The 17982-nt window shown below is 45.7% G+C and overlaps 1 protein-coding gene across 1 annotated transcript; it reads right to left on the bottom strand.

The window, feature by feature from the left end:
• Positions 1 to 7: 7 nt before the first annotated feature.
• LOC311323708 (receptor-type tyrosine-protein phosphatase H-like) lies at positions 8 to 17719 on the bottom strand (the record flags this gene model as incomplete). The annotated part of the gene is made up of 21 exons (XM_084456004.1): positions 8 to 154; positions 1224 to 1359; positions 1695 to 1858; positions 2013 to 2135; positions 2228 to 2362; positions 2967 to 3043; positions 3615 to 3705; positions 3911 to 3992; positions 4536 to 4632; positions 4799 to 5062; positions 5312 to 5542; positions 5812 to 6096; positions 6303 to 6557; positions 6850 to 7110; positions 9889 to 10030; positions 10700 to 10770; positions 10951 to 11211; positions 12562 to 12834; positions 14782 to 15017; positions 15669 to 15947; positions 17712 to 17719. The coding sequence occupies 21 exons, from the start codon at positions 17717 to 17719 to the stop codon at positions 8 to 10; spliced, it is 3618 nt and encodes a 1205-aa protein (XP_084312130.1).
• Between the last annotated feature and the right edge of the window lie 263 nt (positions 17720 to 17982).

Here is a 17982-nt window from a genome sequence, read left to right as displayed (position 1 = left end):
GTGGTCCTCACACCCCTGAGCTGGCAGCCTCAAACTCTCTCAGGGCGGTGGCGTTGGCGTAGATCATATCAGAGTTCTCATAGATGCCCTCCTGCATCTTGGCTTTTGGTTCCAGAGACTCCAGGATGCACTGGTGCAGAAAGACGTACTGGGACTGAGAGAATCAACACAAATCAGTGTGATTTTGTGCAGGTACTCACTTTTCAAAACATTTGGAGACAATTTTGGCAAGCAATATCTACCTATATTTGTAATTCTCTATATTATATATTCTCTATATAAAACGCTATACTCCTCTGACATTGCCTCATAGTTTTGCTCATTTTGAGTGAGTGCAGTCTGGTAGGGGTTAGTCGAGTCAGTCTGGTAGGGGTTAGTCTGGAGTCAGTCTTTACCTCACTATGATAGGGGTTAGTCTGGAGTCAGTCTGGTAGGGGTTAGTCTGGAGTCAGTCTGGTAGGGGTTAGTCTGGAGTCAGTCTTTACCTCACTATGATAGGGGTTAGTCTGGAGTCAGTCTGGTAGGGGTTAGTCTGGAGTCAGTCTTTACCTCACTATGATAGGGGTTAGTCTGGAGTCAGTCTGATAGGGGTTAGTCTGGAGTCAGTCTACCTCATTCTGATAGGGGTTAGTCTGGAGTCAGTCTGGTAGGGGTTAGTCTGGAGTCAGTCTTTACCTCACTCTGATAGAGGTTAGTCTGGAGTCAGTCTGATAGAGGTTAGTCTGGAGTCAGTCTGCAGGGGTTAGTCTGGAGTCAGATTGCAGGGGTTAGTCTGGAGTCAGTCAGATAGGGGATAGTTTAGAGTCAGTCTGTAGGGGTTAGTCTGGATTCAGTCAGATAGGGGATAGTTTAGAGTCAGTCTGCAGGGGTTAGTCTGGAGTCAGTCAGATAGGGGATAGTTTAGAGTCAGTCTGTAGGGGTTAGTCTGGAGTCAGTCAGATAGGGGATAGTTTAGAGTCAGTCTGTAGGGGTTAGTCTGGATTCAGTCAGATAGGGGATAGTTTAGAGTCAGTCTGTAGGGGTTAGTCTGGAGTCAGTCAGATAGGGGATAGTTTAGAGTCAGTCTGTAGGGGTTAATCTGGATTCAGTCAGATAGGGGATAGTTTAGAGTCAGTCTGTAGGGGTTAGTCTGGATTCAGTCAGATAGGGGATAGTTTAGAGTCAGTCTGTAGGGGTTAATCTGGATTCAGTCTGATAGGGGATAGTTTAGAGTCAGTCTTTACCTCAGTCTGAACCATCAGGGGGCGACTCAGCCTCATCTTGTGAACGAAGGCGGCGATGCCCACAGCCTGCTCTCTCTCCAGCTGCTGGATCATCACGTCCAGAGCTATGAGGGTCCCGGTCCTGCCCACACCAGCGCTGACACATCACAGTCACATCAAAACATCACAGTCACATCAAAACATCACAGTCACATCAAAACATCACAGTCACATCAAAACATCACAGTCACATCAAAACATCACAGTCAGATCAAAACATCACAGTCAGATCAAAACATCACAGTCAGATCAAAAACATAGGAATCCTGTTAGGAGTTTACCACACTTTTGTCATTGGCAACTTTCAACGCTGAAAAATGAATTTTGTTAAATCTGATGGCAAAATGTTGGCAAAAAGTATGGACACTACAAATACAGTAATATTATCAGTTCATAATATTTGTAGAGAAGTGAGTGAGCTGTGTGCAGTACCTGCAGTGCACCACAAGGGGGCCTTCTCTGGCTCCCTGAGTGTCCATGTGCTGTCTGACCAGCCCTCTGAACTGGATCAGAGCCTCTGTTCCCTCTGGGACTCCGTGGTCCGGCCAGGCGGTGAAGTGGAAGTGTTTGACCGAGCGCTGCTCTGACGTGTCTCTCTGTAGAGAGAGATCAGCTCTCAGACTTAGTGCTGGGGGGCCTCAGCCCCCTCCCATAGTGAACACTAGAGCTTGGCTGTCCGTCAGCTCTATTAGTAACAGTAACGGAAGCCCAGTAAAACATTAATAACAGTCCAGATATGGAGACACTCACATGTTTCACCACAAACTCCCGGAGGGTCCAGTTGGGGTCTTTCTGCTCAGAGCTGACCGTGACCAGCAGCCCTCCATACAGACAGGGAGTGTAGTCCAGAGGCCAGTACTGCTCACACTTGGCCTAGGAGAAACAGAGCCATGGTGTACTAGACTATAACTCTGTATCACAGTGATAATCTGCTCCATCCAGCAAACGCATCTGTGACGACTCACCCTCCCTCCTTCGGTGCAGTTGGTTACCATGACCACGCCATTGACCCTCTGCTCCCAGATCATCCTCCAGAAGTCGTTGACGGTGCCGGGCAGAGGCCCCTGAGCAGCTATGTACTGTCTGTTACTGCCATAGCCCTGGTGGAGGACATGTTACTGTCTGTTACTGTCTGTTACTGTCATAGCCCTGGAGGAGGACATGTTACTGTCTGTTACTGTCATAGCCCTGGAGAAGAACATGTTACTGTCTGTTACTGTCTGTTACTGCCATAGCCCTGGAGGAGGACATGTTATTGTCTGTTACTGCCATAGCCCTGGAGGAGGACATGTTACTGTCTGTTACTGCTATAGCCCTGGAGGAGGACATGTTACTGTCTGTTACTGTCTGTTACTGCCATAGCCCTGCAGGAGGACATGTTACTGTCTGTTACTGTCTGTTACTGTCATAGGCCTGGAGGAGGACATGTTACTGTCTGTTACTGTCATAGGCCTGGAGGAGGACATGTAACTGTCTGTTACTGTCATAGCCCTGGAGGAAGACACTGGGTTATCAATACAGTATGTTAATCTCTGACTGGGATAGCACAATGACAGCCATCCTGGCACAAACGCAGATAATGATGTGCTCAGATAAGAGAAGAGAGAGGTCCAAAGTCCCAATCATGCACAAAGTATTTACAGTACATTTCCTGAGGACTACAGTAAGAGAGTGGTATCGGATCTTTATGGCTGTGGTACTTACAGGCATGTAGCAGGCATTGATGTAATCGGAGGACATGTCCTGGTTTTGTGTGGTTAGCTTCACCCGAGACCAGTCATCTGGACAGAGGAGGCAGCGGAGTTACAGTAGCACTGTAACTGATGAGATCCTCTAAGAGGTCACACACGAGGCCCGTCAAATGGAGGTCGTGGAACTCGGGGTATCTGCAGGTTTTAACAAGTTACATTTTCCGTTTCATGACCAACCCTGTGGAAAGATCCAATTAGTTTACAACAGTTGAGGGACATTTTCGGGAAACATGTCTCCCACACCTGGTTCTTACTGCACACACCTGGTTCCTACTGTCCAGACCTGGAACAACTCAGTTCAACATGTCTCACACACCTGGTTCCTACTGTCCAGACCTGGAACAACTCAGTTCAACATGTCTCACACACCTGGTTCCTACTGTCCAGATCTGGAACAACTCAGTTCAACATGTCTCACACACCTGGTTCCTACTGTACAGACCTGGAACAACTCAGTTCAACATGTATCACCATCACAAGGTGAGTAACATTACATTATGAATTTGCACACTTCCTGTGATGTTGATCACTTCTTTTGAAACCCTGTGAGGAAAGGCAGCCATTTTGTTTGATGCAAATAAAGCAATGGCTTCACTCTTACAGGGCAGTACGTTGGTGAAGCGGTTCTTGGGCTTGTTCTCTGGGAGAAGGGCAGCTCTGCGTATCTGGTCCGTGCCGACACTCATGTAGTCCTGCAGGAAGAACCATAAAGAACGTGTTCACGTTGTTGAGAAAACCAATCCGTACGGAGCTGACCGAGACTCTCCAAACATCTGTGTGTCAGAATCCTGTTCAGCAAACTCGGCATTGCATTTATAAACAGATTATTTGCTGAAAACATTGGAACATTAGAGGTGGCTTGGTACGGTGTTCAGGTTGGTTCAGTACTGTCGTTACCTCATACTCCTCACTGAACGCTCGGTTCTGATCCACGCTCATTCTGTGGTAGTGGTCTGGAAACCTCCTAGCAGGAATGGCCCTAGAGATACAGTACATGACAACACGCTGTGCATTAGAAAGTCTGGCAGCGGGTTATAATAATAATAATAATAACTTTAATTTATATAGCGCCTTTCATGAAACCCAAGGTCGCTTTACATCAGAGCAATAACAGACAAGAGACAACAACAAGAACAAACAAGAACAAACAACAACACCAACAAGAACAACCAATCTAGCTGCCAACAAGTGAACAAGTGTCTTTTCAGTGCAGACTTGAAACTGTCCAGTTATGTGGGGTTATGTGTGCTGTACTTGTGGGGTTATGTGTGCTGTACTTGTGGGGTTATGTGTGCTGTACTTGTGCTTTCATCGCCCTGGTCAATTTGGAAGTAGGGCTGAGCTAAGCCTTACTGTACAATACAATACATACTTAAACCTATTGCCAGAGAGCGTGGATTGAGCAAGTGGCAGTGTCCTGCAAGTGGACAGGAAAGAGAAAGATATCATTAGTATTTTCTTTTGTGATTCTGAAGTATTGTACGCTGACAAACCATCATTATGTAGGTGAAGTAGCACCGACCCGAGTAGTTCTGGCTTCCTGCGCACGATGAGGAAGACCAGGCACACCAGGAGGATGAGGAGGAGCAGGACAGCCGTGACTGAGCCCCCGATGACGCCTGTTCAGGGGGACACAGCTGGGCTCAGTCCAGTATGGACACGCAGGGTGGGAAGAGCAACAGAGAGCAGCTCTCATTTGAACCTGTTGTCGTTTCATTCATCTGTCTTATTTTGCATTCTGCCGGTCATCGATCTTTGGTGCAACTTGAGACCGATCCTACTCACCCCTCGGGTCAGTGCTACAGCTGATGATGATGACGTTACTCCTCCGAGTCCCAGAGAGAGAGACCACAGACACGGTGTAGGTCTTGGCAGGTTGAACTCCGGGTATCTGGGCGTCCTTCACCCTGTATCCCTCCACCACGTGGCTTTCCCCTGCTACGCTCACCTCCACGGCGGTCCACACGCCCACCGGCGTGGGCCAGGCCAGAGAGAAGGCGTATCCAGCAGAGGCGTGGCCACAGGGGAGCACGGAGAGGTCTGGGGGCGCTGGCTCAAACAAGAAGCACCACAGACATGGTTTGTCCCGCAATACCAACTGCAGCTTTCAGCCATGTTGAGAAGTCAGCAATGTACCACCATTCCTTGTCTTTGTAGCGTTTATAAATGCGTCATACACACACATCCAGCTTACAACGTTAACAGAGGCACTGAACATACGGGGGACTGTGGATGACCTCAGTGGTTTGGATGCGTAGTGTTCATGTGATGAGTGTGATGGGGTGGAGCGGGACTCACCTATGGTCAGTGAATGTTTACACTGCAGGAGGCGTGTTGAACCCTTTTCAAACCAAAGGTACACGTCGTAGGAGGAGCCAGGGTACAGCTCGCTCAACTCCACCCTGCCCCCTCCATAGCTGAAATGATTCCCAAAGCTGTTATTGGCTTCAGCGCGAGAGAACGAGCCCTGGACCTGGGCTTGGATGGTTGAGTTGGTCACTTGCCAGTCGGAGGCAGCACAGTTTATGGCTACAGGAAACAGGAAGTAAGTCATGTTTACAGTTAGCGGTTAGCAGCACACGCAGTAGAAGAATAAAAATAGTTATGCTGGTCATTTGACCTGAGTGGGAAACCAGCAACGCACTTCCTTGCTGGTGTAACACTCAAGAGACTGTCTTTACAGTATTCACCAGACGTACACTTTCAAACCAGAGCTGGGTGAATTCATATTAATAAGAAAACATTCAGACCACAAACTGAGAGACTGAGATGAGGCGCGGAGGGAAAAGGAGTTGTACTTGTTGCTGTGAGCTCCTTCACTCCGCTGCTCCTCACGCCCTGAAACACGGTGAAGAGGCTGAGCTCATACTGGGTCCCGGGGGTCAAAGTTGAGACGCTGAAGGTCAGTAGCTCTGGTCCGCCTGCTCGCTGGCGAGGGATCGTGCGTGCTGGGATGATGATGTCAGGCCCCTGGTTGAGCTGCAGGGCGTAGTTGGTGGCGCGCTCCACCTCGGCCCACTGCAGCGTCACACTGGTGTCAGAACGCTGGGTCACAGCTACTCCACCTTCCACGTTGACGGGGGCTGAGAGAGAGAGAAGCACAGAAAACCTTGATTTGTTTGACAAAACAGCGTTTTACTCCCCAACGCTGGTCTGAATCTCATTCCAATAACCAGCATCTACTCCATTTACAGTTGAATGATTATTTTGGTGTCGTAACATTACAGCATTATGAGTGATTGTGTATCTGGTATTAGTAAGTAGATCAGTGAGTCCAGGAGTATCTGACCAGTCGCAGCAGAGAATGGGAGGCCAGTGCTCCTGAGGCCGTCCAGCACAGAGAAGAGCGTGAACTGATAGCTGGTCCCGGCAGACAGCGAGGGGACTGTGTGGGTCACTGGTCCGTCTCCTGGCGCTGGGATGCTGGTCTCTGCTCCGTCTCTGACCAGGACATAGCTGGTCACTCTGGCCACCTGGCTCCAGCTTAGAGTCACATGAGTCTCGTTCTGACCCGCCGCTTTGACACCCTCCGCGTTGCGAGGACCTTGGAAAGAGAGACGTATTAGATTAGCGTCTGTTCACACTGGGACTGGCCCAGTGGAAGGGACAGCAGCGTGACTGGAGGCGTGGCTGGAGGTCAGTGGAAGGGACAGCAGCGTGACTGGAGGCGTGGCTGGAGGTCAGTGGAAGGGACAGCAGCGTGACTGGAGGTCAGTGGAAGGGACAGCAGCGTGACTGGAGGTCAGTGGAAGGGACAGCAGCGTGACTGGAGGTCAGTGGAAGGGACAGCAGCGTGACTGGAGGTCATTGGAATCACTCGAAACCTCAGGACTTACGAGTTAAGGTGGAGATGGGGAGACCCCGGCCCCTCACCCCCTCAAACACAGCGAAGAGAGAGAAGGAGAGCCTGGTCGCCGAGGGGAGGGGGGAGACCGTGTGAGTCACCGGCGCGTCTCCTCCTGGTGCCGTGATGCTGGTCTCGGACCCGTTGCTGGACCGTAGCACGTAGTGAAGGACGTCGTCCACCTTGTCCCACTGCAGAGACACGCTGCTCTCCGCCTGGCTGGTCACATTCACAGCCGCCACGGGGCGCGGCGCTGAAACACATTCAGACGGAAATCACTTCTGCTCCTCTCACATAACTGGCATGCTGCCCACAAAGACACAGCTAGTGGCAGCGCCCCAAGAGTTCTGAATGGGTCGGATACATCTCATTCCACTCCAGTTACTCATGAGGGCCAACCTGGAACCAGAGTGTCGTTTGCTTGTTGTTTGCTTGTTTCTGTTAAAGGAACACAAGACTAGCATTTGCAAGAAATAGTCAGAAAACAATAGAACAGAAGAGCACTACATTAAGGCCCAAATCCACAAAGAATCGATTGCTGCCGCTAATAGCTCGATATTTTGCACAGCAATTGCAACGGCAATCTGCTCCAGATTCTGCTCTAATAATAATGGCCGGGCAAACACGGCCACACATTTGCCGACTGTGTGCAATTTGCGTCCATGATTGCAATTAGCCATGTACGTGTTCTTGCGCACGCCTGGCATGACGGTGCCTTCGTCTGGCTACAGTAATGCTGCCATGATCCCTGGAGAGCCCGGGCATGTCAGCCCCTTTTATGTGTTGCACTTACCACCAGCTGAACGCAATTTGTTCTTGTATATAGACACAAGATCTTGGATATAGTCGTATCTTTCCCCAGTGTTTCAAGCTTTGCTCCATATTTCAGGGCACAGATTGGATCATAATAAATGAACAGACCGCACTTTTTTTGCAGACAATATCAGTTCTGTTTGTTTCTGTGCATCACAGCTGGCTGAACTTAGTTTTAATAGCCCCTCTATATATATATTCGCCCTTAATATCATCCAATATCAATTAAATATCATTCATTCATACATTCTGAGAAGAGAAGGAGAGAGTGCGCACTGACTGCTGCAGTTAATACCAGCAACCTCCCTAACTATGTGTGACAGTGGTGTTTGTGGATCAGACGCAAGGCTTATTTGGGGCAGTTTTGCACGGAAGCACCTAATTTACATACTGGTAGCCTACATTCAAATGAGCCTGGCGCAGCCATGAAGCTGTTTGCTCATCGGTGCAGTTTGCAATACTTTCCCCCCTTTGCGTGTGCTTTATGGATTGGATTTTTGTCTCGTTTGCACGGGTTTTGCCGCTGCAAAAGCCGCACAACCCTTTGGTTGATTTGCCCCTATGTATTTTAGATGTTTTTTTTAAAGAAAAAGACATGACATGAAGTTAGTAAATGTCCTACCAGTGACAGGGGAGAGGAAGTTAGTAAATGTCCTACCAGTGACAGGGGAGAGGAAGTTAGTAAATGTCCTACCAGTGACAAGGGAGAGGAAGTTAGTAAATGTCCTACCAGTGACAGGGGACAGGAAGTTAGTAAATGTCCTACCAGTGACAGGGGACAGGAAGTTAGTAAATGTCCTACCAGTGACAGGGGACAGGAAGTTAGTAAGGCCCAGTCCCAATGTCCCCCCTAAACCCTCAAGCCCTGAGCCCTCACAGACTTATTGACGTCACCTGGTAAAGTGGTTGAGTGCGAGAGGCTGCAAGGGCTCGAATTGGTATAAAAAGGAATGGGACAGCACTTGTGACATCACATTACGTTGACGTGAAAACATATTTCTTACTATTGTGGGCGTGGGGCTTTTTTTAAATCAATTTTTAAATTGTACACGTTTTTCTTGTAGGCCTTCGTGTAAATTAATTTTGGCTGAGTCAAATCCCCTTTACATTATCAGAACTCTCTGTGTTACCCTCAAAACATTTGTTCAACTTGAAATCATTTCATATTGTGGTCATATGCGAACTACATTACTGCCTGTGATTCTTGTTTGTGATGAATCCAAAAGTATTAACTTAAGAATGATAATATATTATGTATACACATTCCTGCACCTTACAACTCTTTCCATATTCATGTTGGAAATCTCAATTCAAAGAACACTGCACCGAAATGGGTAATTAATGTCATACTGCTTTTAACTGGGCAATCATATGATTTAGAGCAACAGAAATCGATGTAAATTATAACCATAGCCTACATATTTTTAAACAAATCACATTATACAAACCCATGGGGTTAATAACCCATACTTAAAAATAATGAAACCAAAATAATTATAAGGCTACTTGTGCAGATAAGCAAGTCCAGCTGAAAACATGAAAACATATTTTGTTCTGTAACGTGAACGTTAGGGTTGGTTGATCTGTCCGTGCTTGTTTATTGGCTGTTCTTCAGGTAACCCCGTGTTTCACGTCACAACGCTATGAACTGTGGGTAATTCCCTTGGGCTAAGTCTGCAGAAATGCAGACTTACGGGAAGGGGCCATAAAGGGCTCAAAATGGCTGCCGGAGAGCCCTCACGCACTTGCCGAGTTGACATTGGGACACCCCTAAGCCCTCGCGGACTTCGCGGGAGCGCGCTCTTAAGTCTGCGAGTCTGCAAGGGTGGACATTGGGACTGGGCCCACAATGTCCTACCAGTGACAGGGGACAGGAAGTTAGTAAATGTCCTACCAGTGACAGGGGACAGGAAGTTAGTAAATGTCCTACCAGTGACAAGGGAGAGGAAGTTAGTTAATGTCCTACCAGTGACAAGGGAGAGGAAGTTAGTAAATGTCATACCAGTGACAGGGGACAGGAAGTTAGTAAATGTCCTACCAGTGACAAGGGAGAGGAAGTTAGTTAATGTCCTACCAGTGACAACGGAGAGGAAGTTAGTAAATGTCCTACGATTGACAGGGGAGAGGAAGTTAGTAAATGTCCTACCAGTGACAGGGGAGAGGAAGTTAGTAAATGTCCTACCATTGACAGGGGAGAGGAAGTTAGTAAATGTCCTACCAGTGACAGGACAGATCAGGTGTCCGCTGCTCCTGAGTCCCTCCAGGACAGTGACGAGTGTGAAGTGGTGTTTGGTGGCAGGGCTGAGGGACGACACTGTGTGAGTCACTGGTCCAGGGACGTCTGCTGCTGTGATGTTGGTCTCAGCTCCGTCACCGGAGCGTAGCACATAGGTGGAGATGTTGTTGACCTTGTCCCACTGCAGAGTCACACTGGTCTCATTCTGGTTTGAGACGACCACACCTGCTACGTTGGAGGGAACTGAGACGGAGAGAAGGAGACTTATTAGACATCCATATCCACAAACATGCAGCATAAAAAAACAAGAGGATTTGATGCTCCAGCCTGAGTCAAACATACTATAGCTGAGTATGAGTAACATGAGCAGACCAGTACAATCCACTGAATCACTATGATAAACAGAATTTATGACGATTAATCCTTCATATTAGAATCATTGACCATTATGGAATGCATTACACATGGGTTGAGGAAAATGGATTAAAGATTATGAAAAAAATCAACAATTTGATCCCAAATCAATTACTCTACTCACACAAATAGACTCTATATGTTCCAGAAAGCCAACCCCACTGTAACAGGACCTACCAGTGACAGCAGTAAATGAGTATCCAGTGCTGGTGTACTCTCTGCCATCCACAGCGAGGACAGTGACGAGTGTGAAGTCATGTTTGGTCCCAGAAGTGAGGGAGGAGACTGTGTGAGTCACTGCTGCGTCTCCATCTGGTGCTGCGATGCTGGTCTCAGGTCCGTCCTTCAACCGTAGTCTGTATGTGGAGACGCTGTTGACCTTGTCCCACTGCAGAGTCACACTGGTCTCATTCTGGTTTGAGACGACAACACCTGCTACGTTGGAGGGAACTGAGACGGACAGAGAGAAGGGTTTTAGTGTCAGGAGTGACAGACCTGTAAGCAGCACACTGTAGCCATGAACACACTCATATCCAATGCTTTAATACATCGTGTATCACATGTTAACTTCTAACAGACTGTTTTATATCTGATGTCATCCAAGTCACATCCAAAAACATGACCACCTACCAGTGACCGCTTTGAACTGGAACCCTGTGCTCCTGACCCCCTCAAACACAGTGAAGAGAGTGAAGTAATACGTAGTCCCGGAGGTCAGAGGTGAGACCGTGTACGTCACTATTCCAGTACCAGGTGCTGCTGGGATGCTGGTCTGGGTTCCGTTGTCATACTGCAGCACATACGTGTAGAGACCGTTCCTCTGGTTCCACCCCAGGGTCACGCTGGTCTCCGTCGGGTCCGTCACAAAGACGTCACGCACATCTGGAGGAGCTGGAACACAGAGGAGGAACGGCTCAGTGTCACAGAGCACGCTTGGTATTAGTGAGATGAGAACAAGACGGAGCTACAGCCATTCAGTCACTCCACAAACACTCACGTCATCTTCTCATATTCACACATGATGATATAGAACTTTGTTAGTGTATTAACTTGTGTTACTTTATAATATGAATAGGCTTATTTGATATAACAGTGTAATGTCTGTGGACAAATAAATCTATATTGATTTAAACTGTTGTTCATACGGATATCTTAGAAAAAGGTCCGGCCTAAAATCAGTCAATTAACGTGCACAATGGAATTATTAATTCATACCAAACTTTACAGCTGTCTTCTGAATACTTAAACATAGCAACATTACAAGTGTCACGGTCGGATCCGTCTAGTCTCTGTGTCTGTCATTGTGTGAGATGATGATTGGTCTGAAGAGGCTTAGGGGCGGGTCTGACTCATGGGGGTTTGAAACTTAACCCGGGAGAAGAGAAGGGGGGTGGGGTGAGACGGAAGACAAACGCCTGTGGATCCAGCGTCTCCCCGGGAAGCGAGATTACTTTTCGCAACCCAGTTTAGCAAGAACACCATAGAGTTTAAGGTTAGGGTTAGGGTGAGGGTCTTCCTTAACCCTAAACTCAATGGTGTTATCGCTAAACTGGGTTGCGAAACGCGTAGACGCCCCCGGAAAGCCAAACTTTCCCCTTAGGACATTGATTATGACCGTGGCTTAACCCCGTAGAGATGCTGTGTCCGTCTGTCTTGTTAGCCGCTTCGGTGGCTCTTTGCGCTACATCGAGAGTAGCAACTCACGGATTGGGCTGGCCGCTCATGGAAGCCAGGCTGCTCTCCCAAGAAGGCTTGGTCAACTACCGGAGCGACAGCCAGTGCTGCGTCCAGGTAGGACCCGCCTAAACCAACCTGTTCAGGTATCACATATTCCACGTGGATGACAGACCGGAGCTTAGAGTGCACGGCTCAGTTGCTAGCCCGAGGTAACCCCTAGACTATCGAGTTCGCATTAATGATTCTCGGGTGGTATCTGGCCGTGACACAAGGACCAGGAAATCGGTAAGTATGTTGTAAATGACACAATAAGTCTGAATGAACAATCTCTAAACCAAAGCCCATGACTGTTGTAATTGAAATATTCAATGTTTTTACACTTTGATATGGGTTGGTACACAAACCTTTCTGCAGAGAACTGCCCAGACTAAAGAATGTGTCACACAGATGAGAGAAAATTGATTAAAGATCCCAAATCCCAGTTTGATCCCAAATCAATTACTCTACTCACACAAATAGACTCTATATGTTCCAGAAAGCCAACCCCACTGTAACAGGACCTACCAGTGACAGCAGTAAATGAGTATCCAGTGCTATTGTACTCTGTGCCATTTACAGTGAGGACAGTGACGAGTGTGAAGTCATGTTTGGTCCCAGAAGTGAGGGAGGAGACTGTGTGAGTCACTGCTGCGTCTCCATCTGGTGCTGCGATGCTGGTCTCAGGTCCGTCCTTCAACCGTAGTCTGTATGTGGAGATGTTGTTGACCTTGTCCCACTGCAGAGTCACACTGGTCTCATTCTGGTTTGAGACGACAACACCTGCTACGTTGGAGGGAACTGAGACGGACAGAGAGAAGGGTTTTAGACAGACGTGTAAACAGCCATGAGCACATGAGCATGTTGAATGTTTAGTCTGGCTTGATACAGAAACACTGGCTACACCAGGAGAAAAAAACACAAAACAAGTTCCAGTAATGCAGTTTGCAGGTAGGACTTTCCAACTGCTAATTAGGGGCCAGGCAGCGTAGCTGCCGGAACCCTATTGTATTTGCCTATATTATTATTATTATTATTATTACTATTATTATTATTATTCTCCCATTATTATTAAATCTTCCACTGAAGTCTAACTTCCCGTGGACAAAAAATCACCAAAATTTGCACATAACTCCAGTACTATAGCCAAAGTCCTCAACCTGCATTGTAGGTCAATAAACCTGAAGGTGGTGCTACAGCAACAGTCTAAAGTTTTAAACTTTAAAAAATCATAACAAATCAGCCTTAGGTGCTATCACTGTAAAACCACCATGTGAATGAAGTCCATCACTCTGATTTCTTCATAAACTGTAAAACCTATCAAACCTATAGCCTCCCACATTTTTTGTTCAATTGACACCAAAATTGATATACTGTATCTTCAGACTGTCCTTACTAAACGATCCTCACAGATTTTTGAAATATGAAAAATTGAGCCCACAGCACATCAAAAAGTTTTACTGTTAACAGTTCTGTATACAGTTCCTATTAATTCTCGCCAAATCCATGTCTGATCATCCTCATAAAAAGTGACAACATTGGCCACATATCCAAGATGTGATTTTTTTCAGAATTTTATCTCAAAAATTGAATTTTAAAAAATATGTTTAATTCTGTCCTCTGAAACCAACACTTCATACAGAGAAAACTACGTTACCCACAATCCAACGCAAGCTCCACGAATCAGAGACATCGCTGTTGGCAACCCTACACAACCCCCGCCGAGGATTACAATGACTAAACCGATTGATTGGCAACTGACTGAGTACACAGCTGCTGAAGTTAATGTTGAATTATGAAGAAAAGCAAACAAAACCTGTAAAAATGTATAAACATATCTCATCCCATATTTTTCAATCAATTAACACCAAACTTGCTACACTGGATCGTCAGACTGTAATTCACAAACTCATTGACCAGATTGTTGAATTATCAAAATCGAACTTAGAATGCATCAAAATGTTTTACAAATGTTTTACGATACGAATGTACAAAATGAACATTGGAATGTCAACTTTCTTGTTGTCCTCCTATTCTCTCGCTTATTGCTCCTAAACTTGTCGGAAATTGCCTGGCCCCGCCTCATCGCTGCGTAGCAGCTTTAATTCAATAATTGTTTTTTCTTAATATAAAGCTACTTTTCAAGACTAGATATTGTGAATAAATGACAATGCAATAAGTAACAGGTGGACCTCTCTGACATGATGAAAAGGTGAGTAACCAGAAATGTCACTCGTTACACACACCTTCTACACTCCCAAACCAGCTTTAAATCACAACACACACCTTCTACACTCCCAAACCAGCTTTAAATCACAACACACACCTTCTACACTCCCAAACCAGCTTTAAATCACAACACACACCTTCTACACTCCCAAAACTACAGTAGCTTTAAATCACAACACACTACACCTTCTACACTCCCAACCCTAACTTTAAATCACAACACACTACACCTTCTACACTCCCAACCCTAACTTTAAATCACAACAGAATTCTCAATGACAGCTGAGGACTGAAAGCTTCCTGCTTTTCATTCAGACCATTGAGGGCAGTAAAGCCAGTTTGGTTCAGAAAGTGCTTTTCCCCCACATCACACATCAGTGTTGACTTAGAAATGAAATGGCGTGTGTGGGAAGGATTTTTTTTAGGGTGATACAGGGTAGATTTACATTTACGTGATTTAGGAGTGGGTGTCATTGTTGAGATAGTTGTTAGGGTCGTTGAGCCTGTTGTTGTGGTCACTGAGCCTGTTGTTGTGGTCACTGAGCCTGTTGTTGGGGTCACTGAGCCTGTTGTTGGGGTCACTGAGCCTGTTGTTGGGGTCACTGAGTCTGTTGTTGGGGTCACTGAGCCTGTTGTTGGGGTAGTTGAGCCTGTTGTTGGGGTAGTTGAGCCTGTTGTTGGGGTAGTTGAGCCTGTTGTTGGGGTAGTTGAGCCTGTTGTTGGGGTAGTTGAGCCTGTTGTTGGGGTAGTTGAGCCTGTGTAGTATATTTTGACCAGTATAATCACAAGTTATATAGTGAATTTCAAATGCACACAGACACATACTAAAGGGATGGAAAGCTACAGACAGGCCTAGGGTGTCTTTAAGACAGGACACAGGATTTTCCAGTGTGTTACTGTGGCAGACTGGCACCACCTATATTTTACTAAGTGCTTCTGTATCTAAATGATATGACATTAAGTGCCTTTTAGTAAAATCCATATATTCACTATTGCCACCTATATGACATTTAGTGGCTTTTAGTAAAACCTATATATTCACTAGGCGTCAAGTTTCTATCTATAGGATTAGGTGTCTCACAGCAGAGCGCTGGTTTTCATAGTCAACCCACAAACACACACACCGTCACACAAACAGGGCACATAGGATCTGTTTAACTGAGCCATTAAACTGTCTAACTTTAGACAAGGTAACGAAGAACAGGACAATTTTGGGTAACACCTCTTTTCGTATAACCAAGAGAGATATCTCTGTGTCAGGTTAGTTCATCCTAGACCATTGGCGAGTGAACTCATCACAACTGCAGTGTGATTTTTGATGCCAGAGATTCAATAAAAGTATTGAAACTGGCATCAACGGATCTGAGTCTTCTTCCTTACAGCCAGAAATTACTAAGAGACTACACCTGTTGTTGGGGTCGTTGAGCCTGTTGGGGTCATTGAGCCTGTTGGGGTCATTGAGCCTGTTGTTGGGGTAGTTGAGCCTGTTGTTGGGGTCGTTGAGCCTGTTGGGGTCATTGAGCCTGTTGGGGTCATTGAGCCTGTTGTTGGGGTAGTTGAGCCTGTTGTTGGGGTAGTTGAGCCTGTTGGGGTCATTGAGCCTGTTGTTGGGGTAGTTGAGCCTGTTTTTGGGGTCATTGAGCCTGTTGTTGGGGTGGTTGATATCGTTGTTGGCGTGGCTGAGCCTGTTGGGGTCATTGAGCCTGTTGTTTGGGTAGTTGCTTGTGGCAAGTTGGCTGAAGCCTCAGTACTCTGAAAGCAGAATGACAGCTATGTTATTGATAAACACCACACTGACCACACAGAGCTGGTCTGAAGCACATACAGTCTACATCTTTAACCGATACCAGACCTGCCTTTCCGCTCAGGCTGTCATGAATAAGCCTGAATAAATGACAGCTGAATAAATATAGCCTGTATTATATTAGGGCTGTCAACATTAATGGGTTAACGCTCACGATTAATCTGGAAACTCGGCCTGAGGGTGTATGGCAACATATCCTGTATAGACAGTGACGCGCAAACCACCTTGCACATAATGTACAGCATCTCAGAAAATTAGAATATTTTGGAAAAGGTCCACTATTTTCCATAATTTAGTTCAAACAGTGAAACTTTTATGTATTCTAGATCCATTAAACAAAGTGAAATATTTCATGCCTTTTTTGTTTTAATCTTCAGGGTTGTTCAGTATGTTCATTTATACACTCAATACTTGGTGGGGGCTCCTTTTGCACAAATTACTGCATCAACGTGGAGTGTGGCTTGGCGGCAATCAGCCTTGAAATATTTCACTACATGTGTATAATATGAAAGTTTCACTTTTCAAATTAAATTACAGAAAATACTGAACTTTCCACAATATTCTAATTTTGTGAGATGCAGTATGTGTTCACATATTGCAGTAATGTAGGCTACTGTCTTTCCACTTCAGCAAGTTGAGCAAAAGAAAAGTTTCCAGATGGAAGTTTAGATGAACTGAAGTTGTGTGAACATTGCAGTGATGTAATGGGTTTTCTGCCGAAGTTGAGTAAAAACCAGGCCAGGCCCAGTCTGGCTTATAGCTGATGGGCATACAGTTCACACAGCTGTTCTTTTGATAGTTCTAACCACTTTGTCATGCATTTATTTATTCTAACATCACACATATGCATAATTGTTTTACCGAAAAAAATACAAGTCAATATTAGTATTTTAAACTTGTGATTAATCATGATTAATCACAGCCTATTATTGTAATTAACCCAATTACATTTTTTAATCGATTGACAGCACTATTATATATCAACTGAAGCACTGTTATACTGCTGTTACATGCAGAGGCCACTCTGCCATGAACGGTTTTGTTGCCATCTTAATTGATGGCAATGAACCAATTAAACCTCACTTAGAGGTGGACATGCTCTGTCCAGGTGTTTCCTATAGGCCTACAGAATGGCATCCAGACCACACATCTAACCATTTACCAGAGATGTTTCATACATTGCTCCTTGCCCTGCTCATTTCATTAAACATGGTGTCATCATTTCTGCTTTTCTCTTCTTTATTGTCAAAGCTGAAAACCGGGTCATGTGACTTTACTCTGACAGCTGGCTCCTCCCCCCTGTCAAGCCTCCAGGCTTCCTTTGGCTCTGATAGTGTCAGCATCGTTTGCATTTGTTTAGCATATCTCCCGTTATTTGCATAAAGATACATATTATGTATAGTAGGCTATGTATCGCCATATCGCTGACTTGTTAACAGTTAGCTTAATCTTTTCTAACATGGCCTCATATACTGTTACACTAACAAGAGGATGGACTTTCCACTCGTTCTAGAACAGTTTTACCAGTCTCTTGCTGCTTGAAGTCCATTTGTTTTAAGATAATTATGTAGGCTATATATATATTTATTCAATAGTCTTACGTTTATTTTCAACCACAATTGCTGGTTCATTTCAACTATGTCACCTTTCCATGTCCCTTTCCACTTAGTAATAATGTGTTTGAGGCCTGTAAAGTACAGTAGGCCTGAACTGTGCACTGTAGTTACAGAACATGTCCGTCATAAAGCAGGGGCCTCAGTCTAGTGATATCAACTGCTAATCTGAATAGAAACAATACAGATTATGCCTTGTATCCCAAAACAAAAACCTCCTATCTCACATTGAGAGCTTAATGACCGTTACCCAAAAGACACACACCAGGTTCCTGGTAACAGTGTTAGACTAGGCTACTGTAT

This window comes from Borostomias antarcticus (assembly GCF_949987555.1).
Source record: "Borostomias antarcticus genome assembly, chromosome: 22".
NCBI lineage: Eukaryota > Metazoa > Chordata > Actinopteri > Stomiiformes > Stomiidae > Borostomias > Borostomias antarcticus.
Note: the sequence above shows the minus strand (reverse complement) of the source record. Positions and strands in the feature narration are given on the sequence as shown.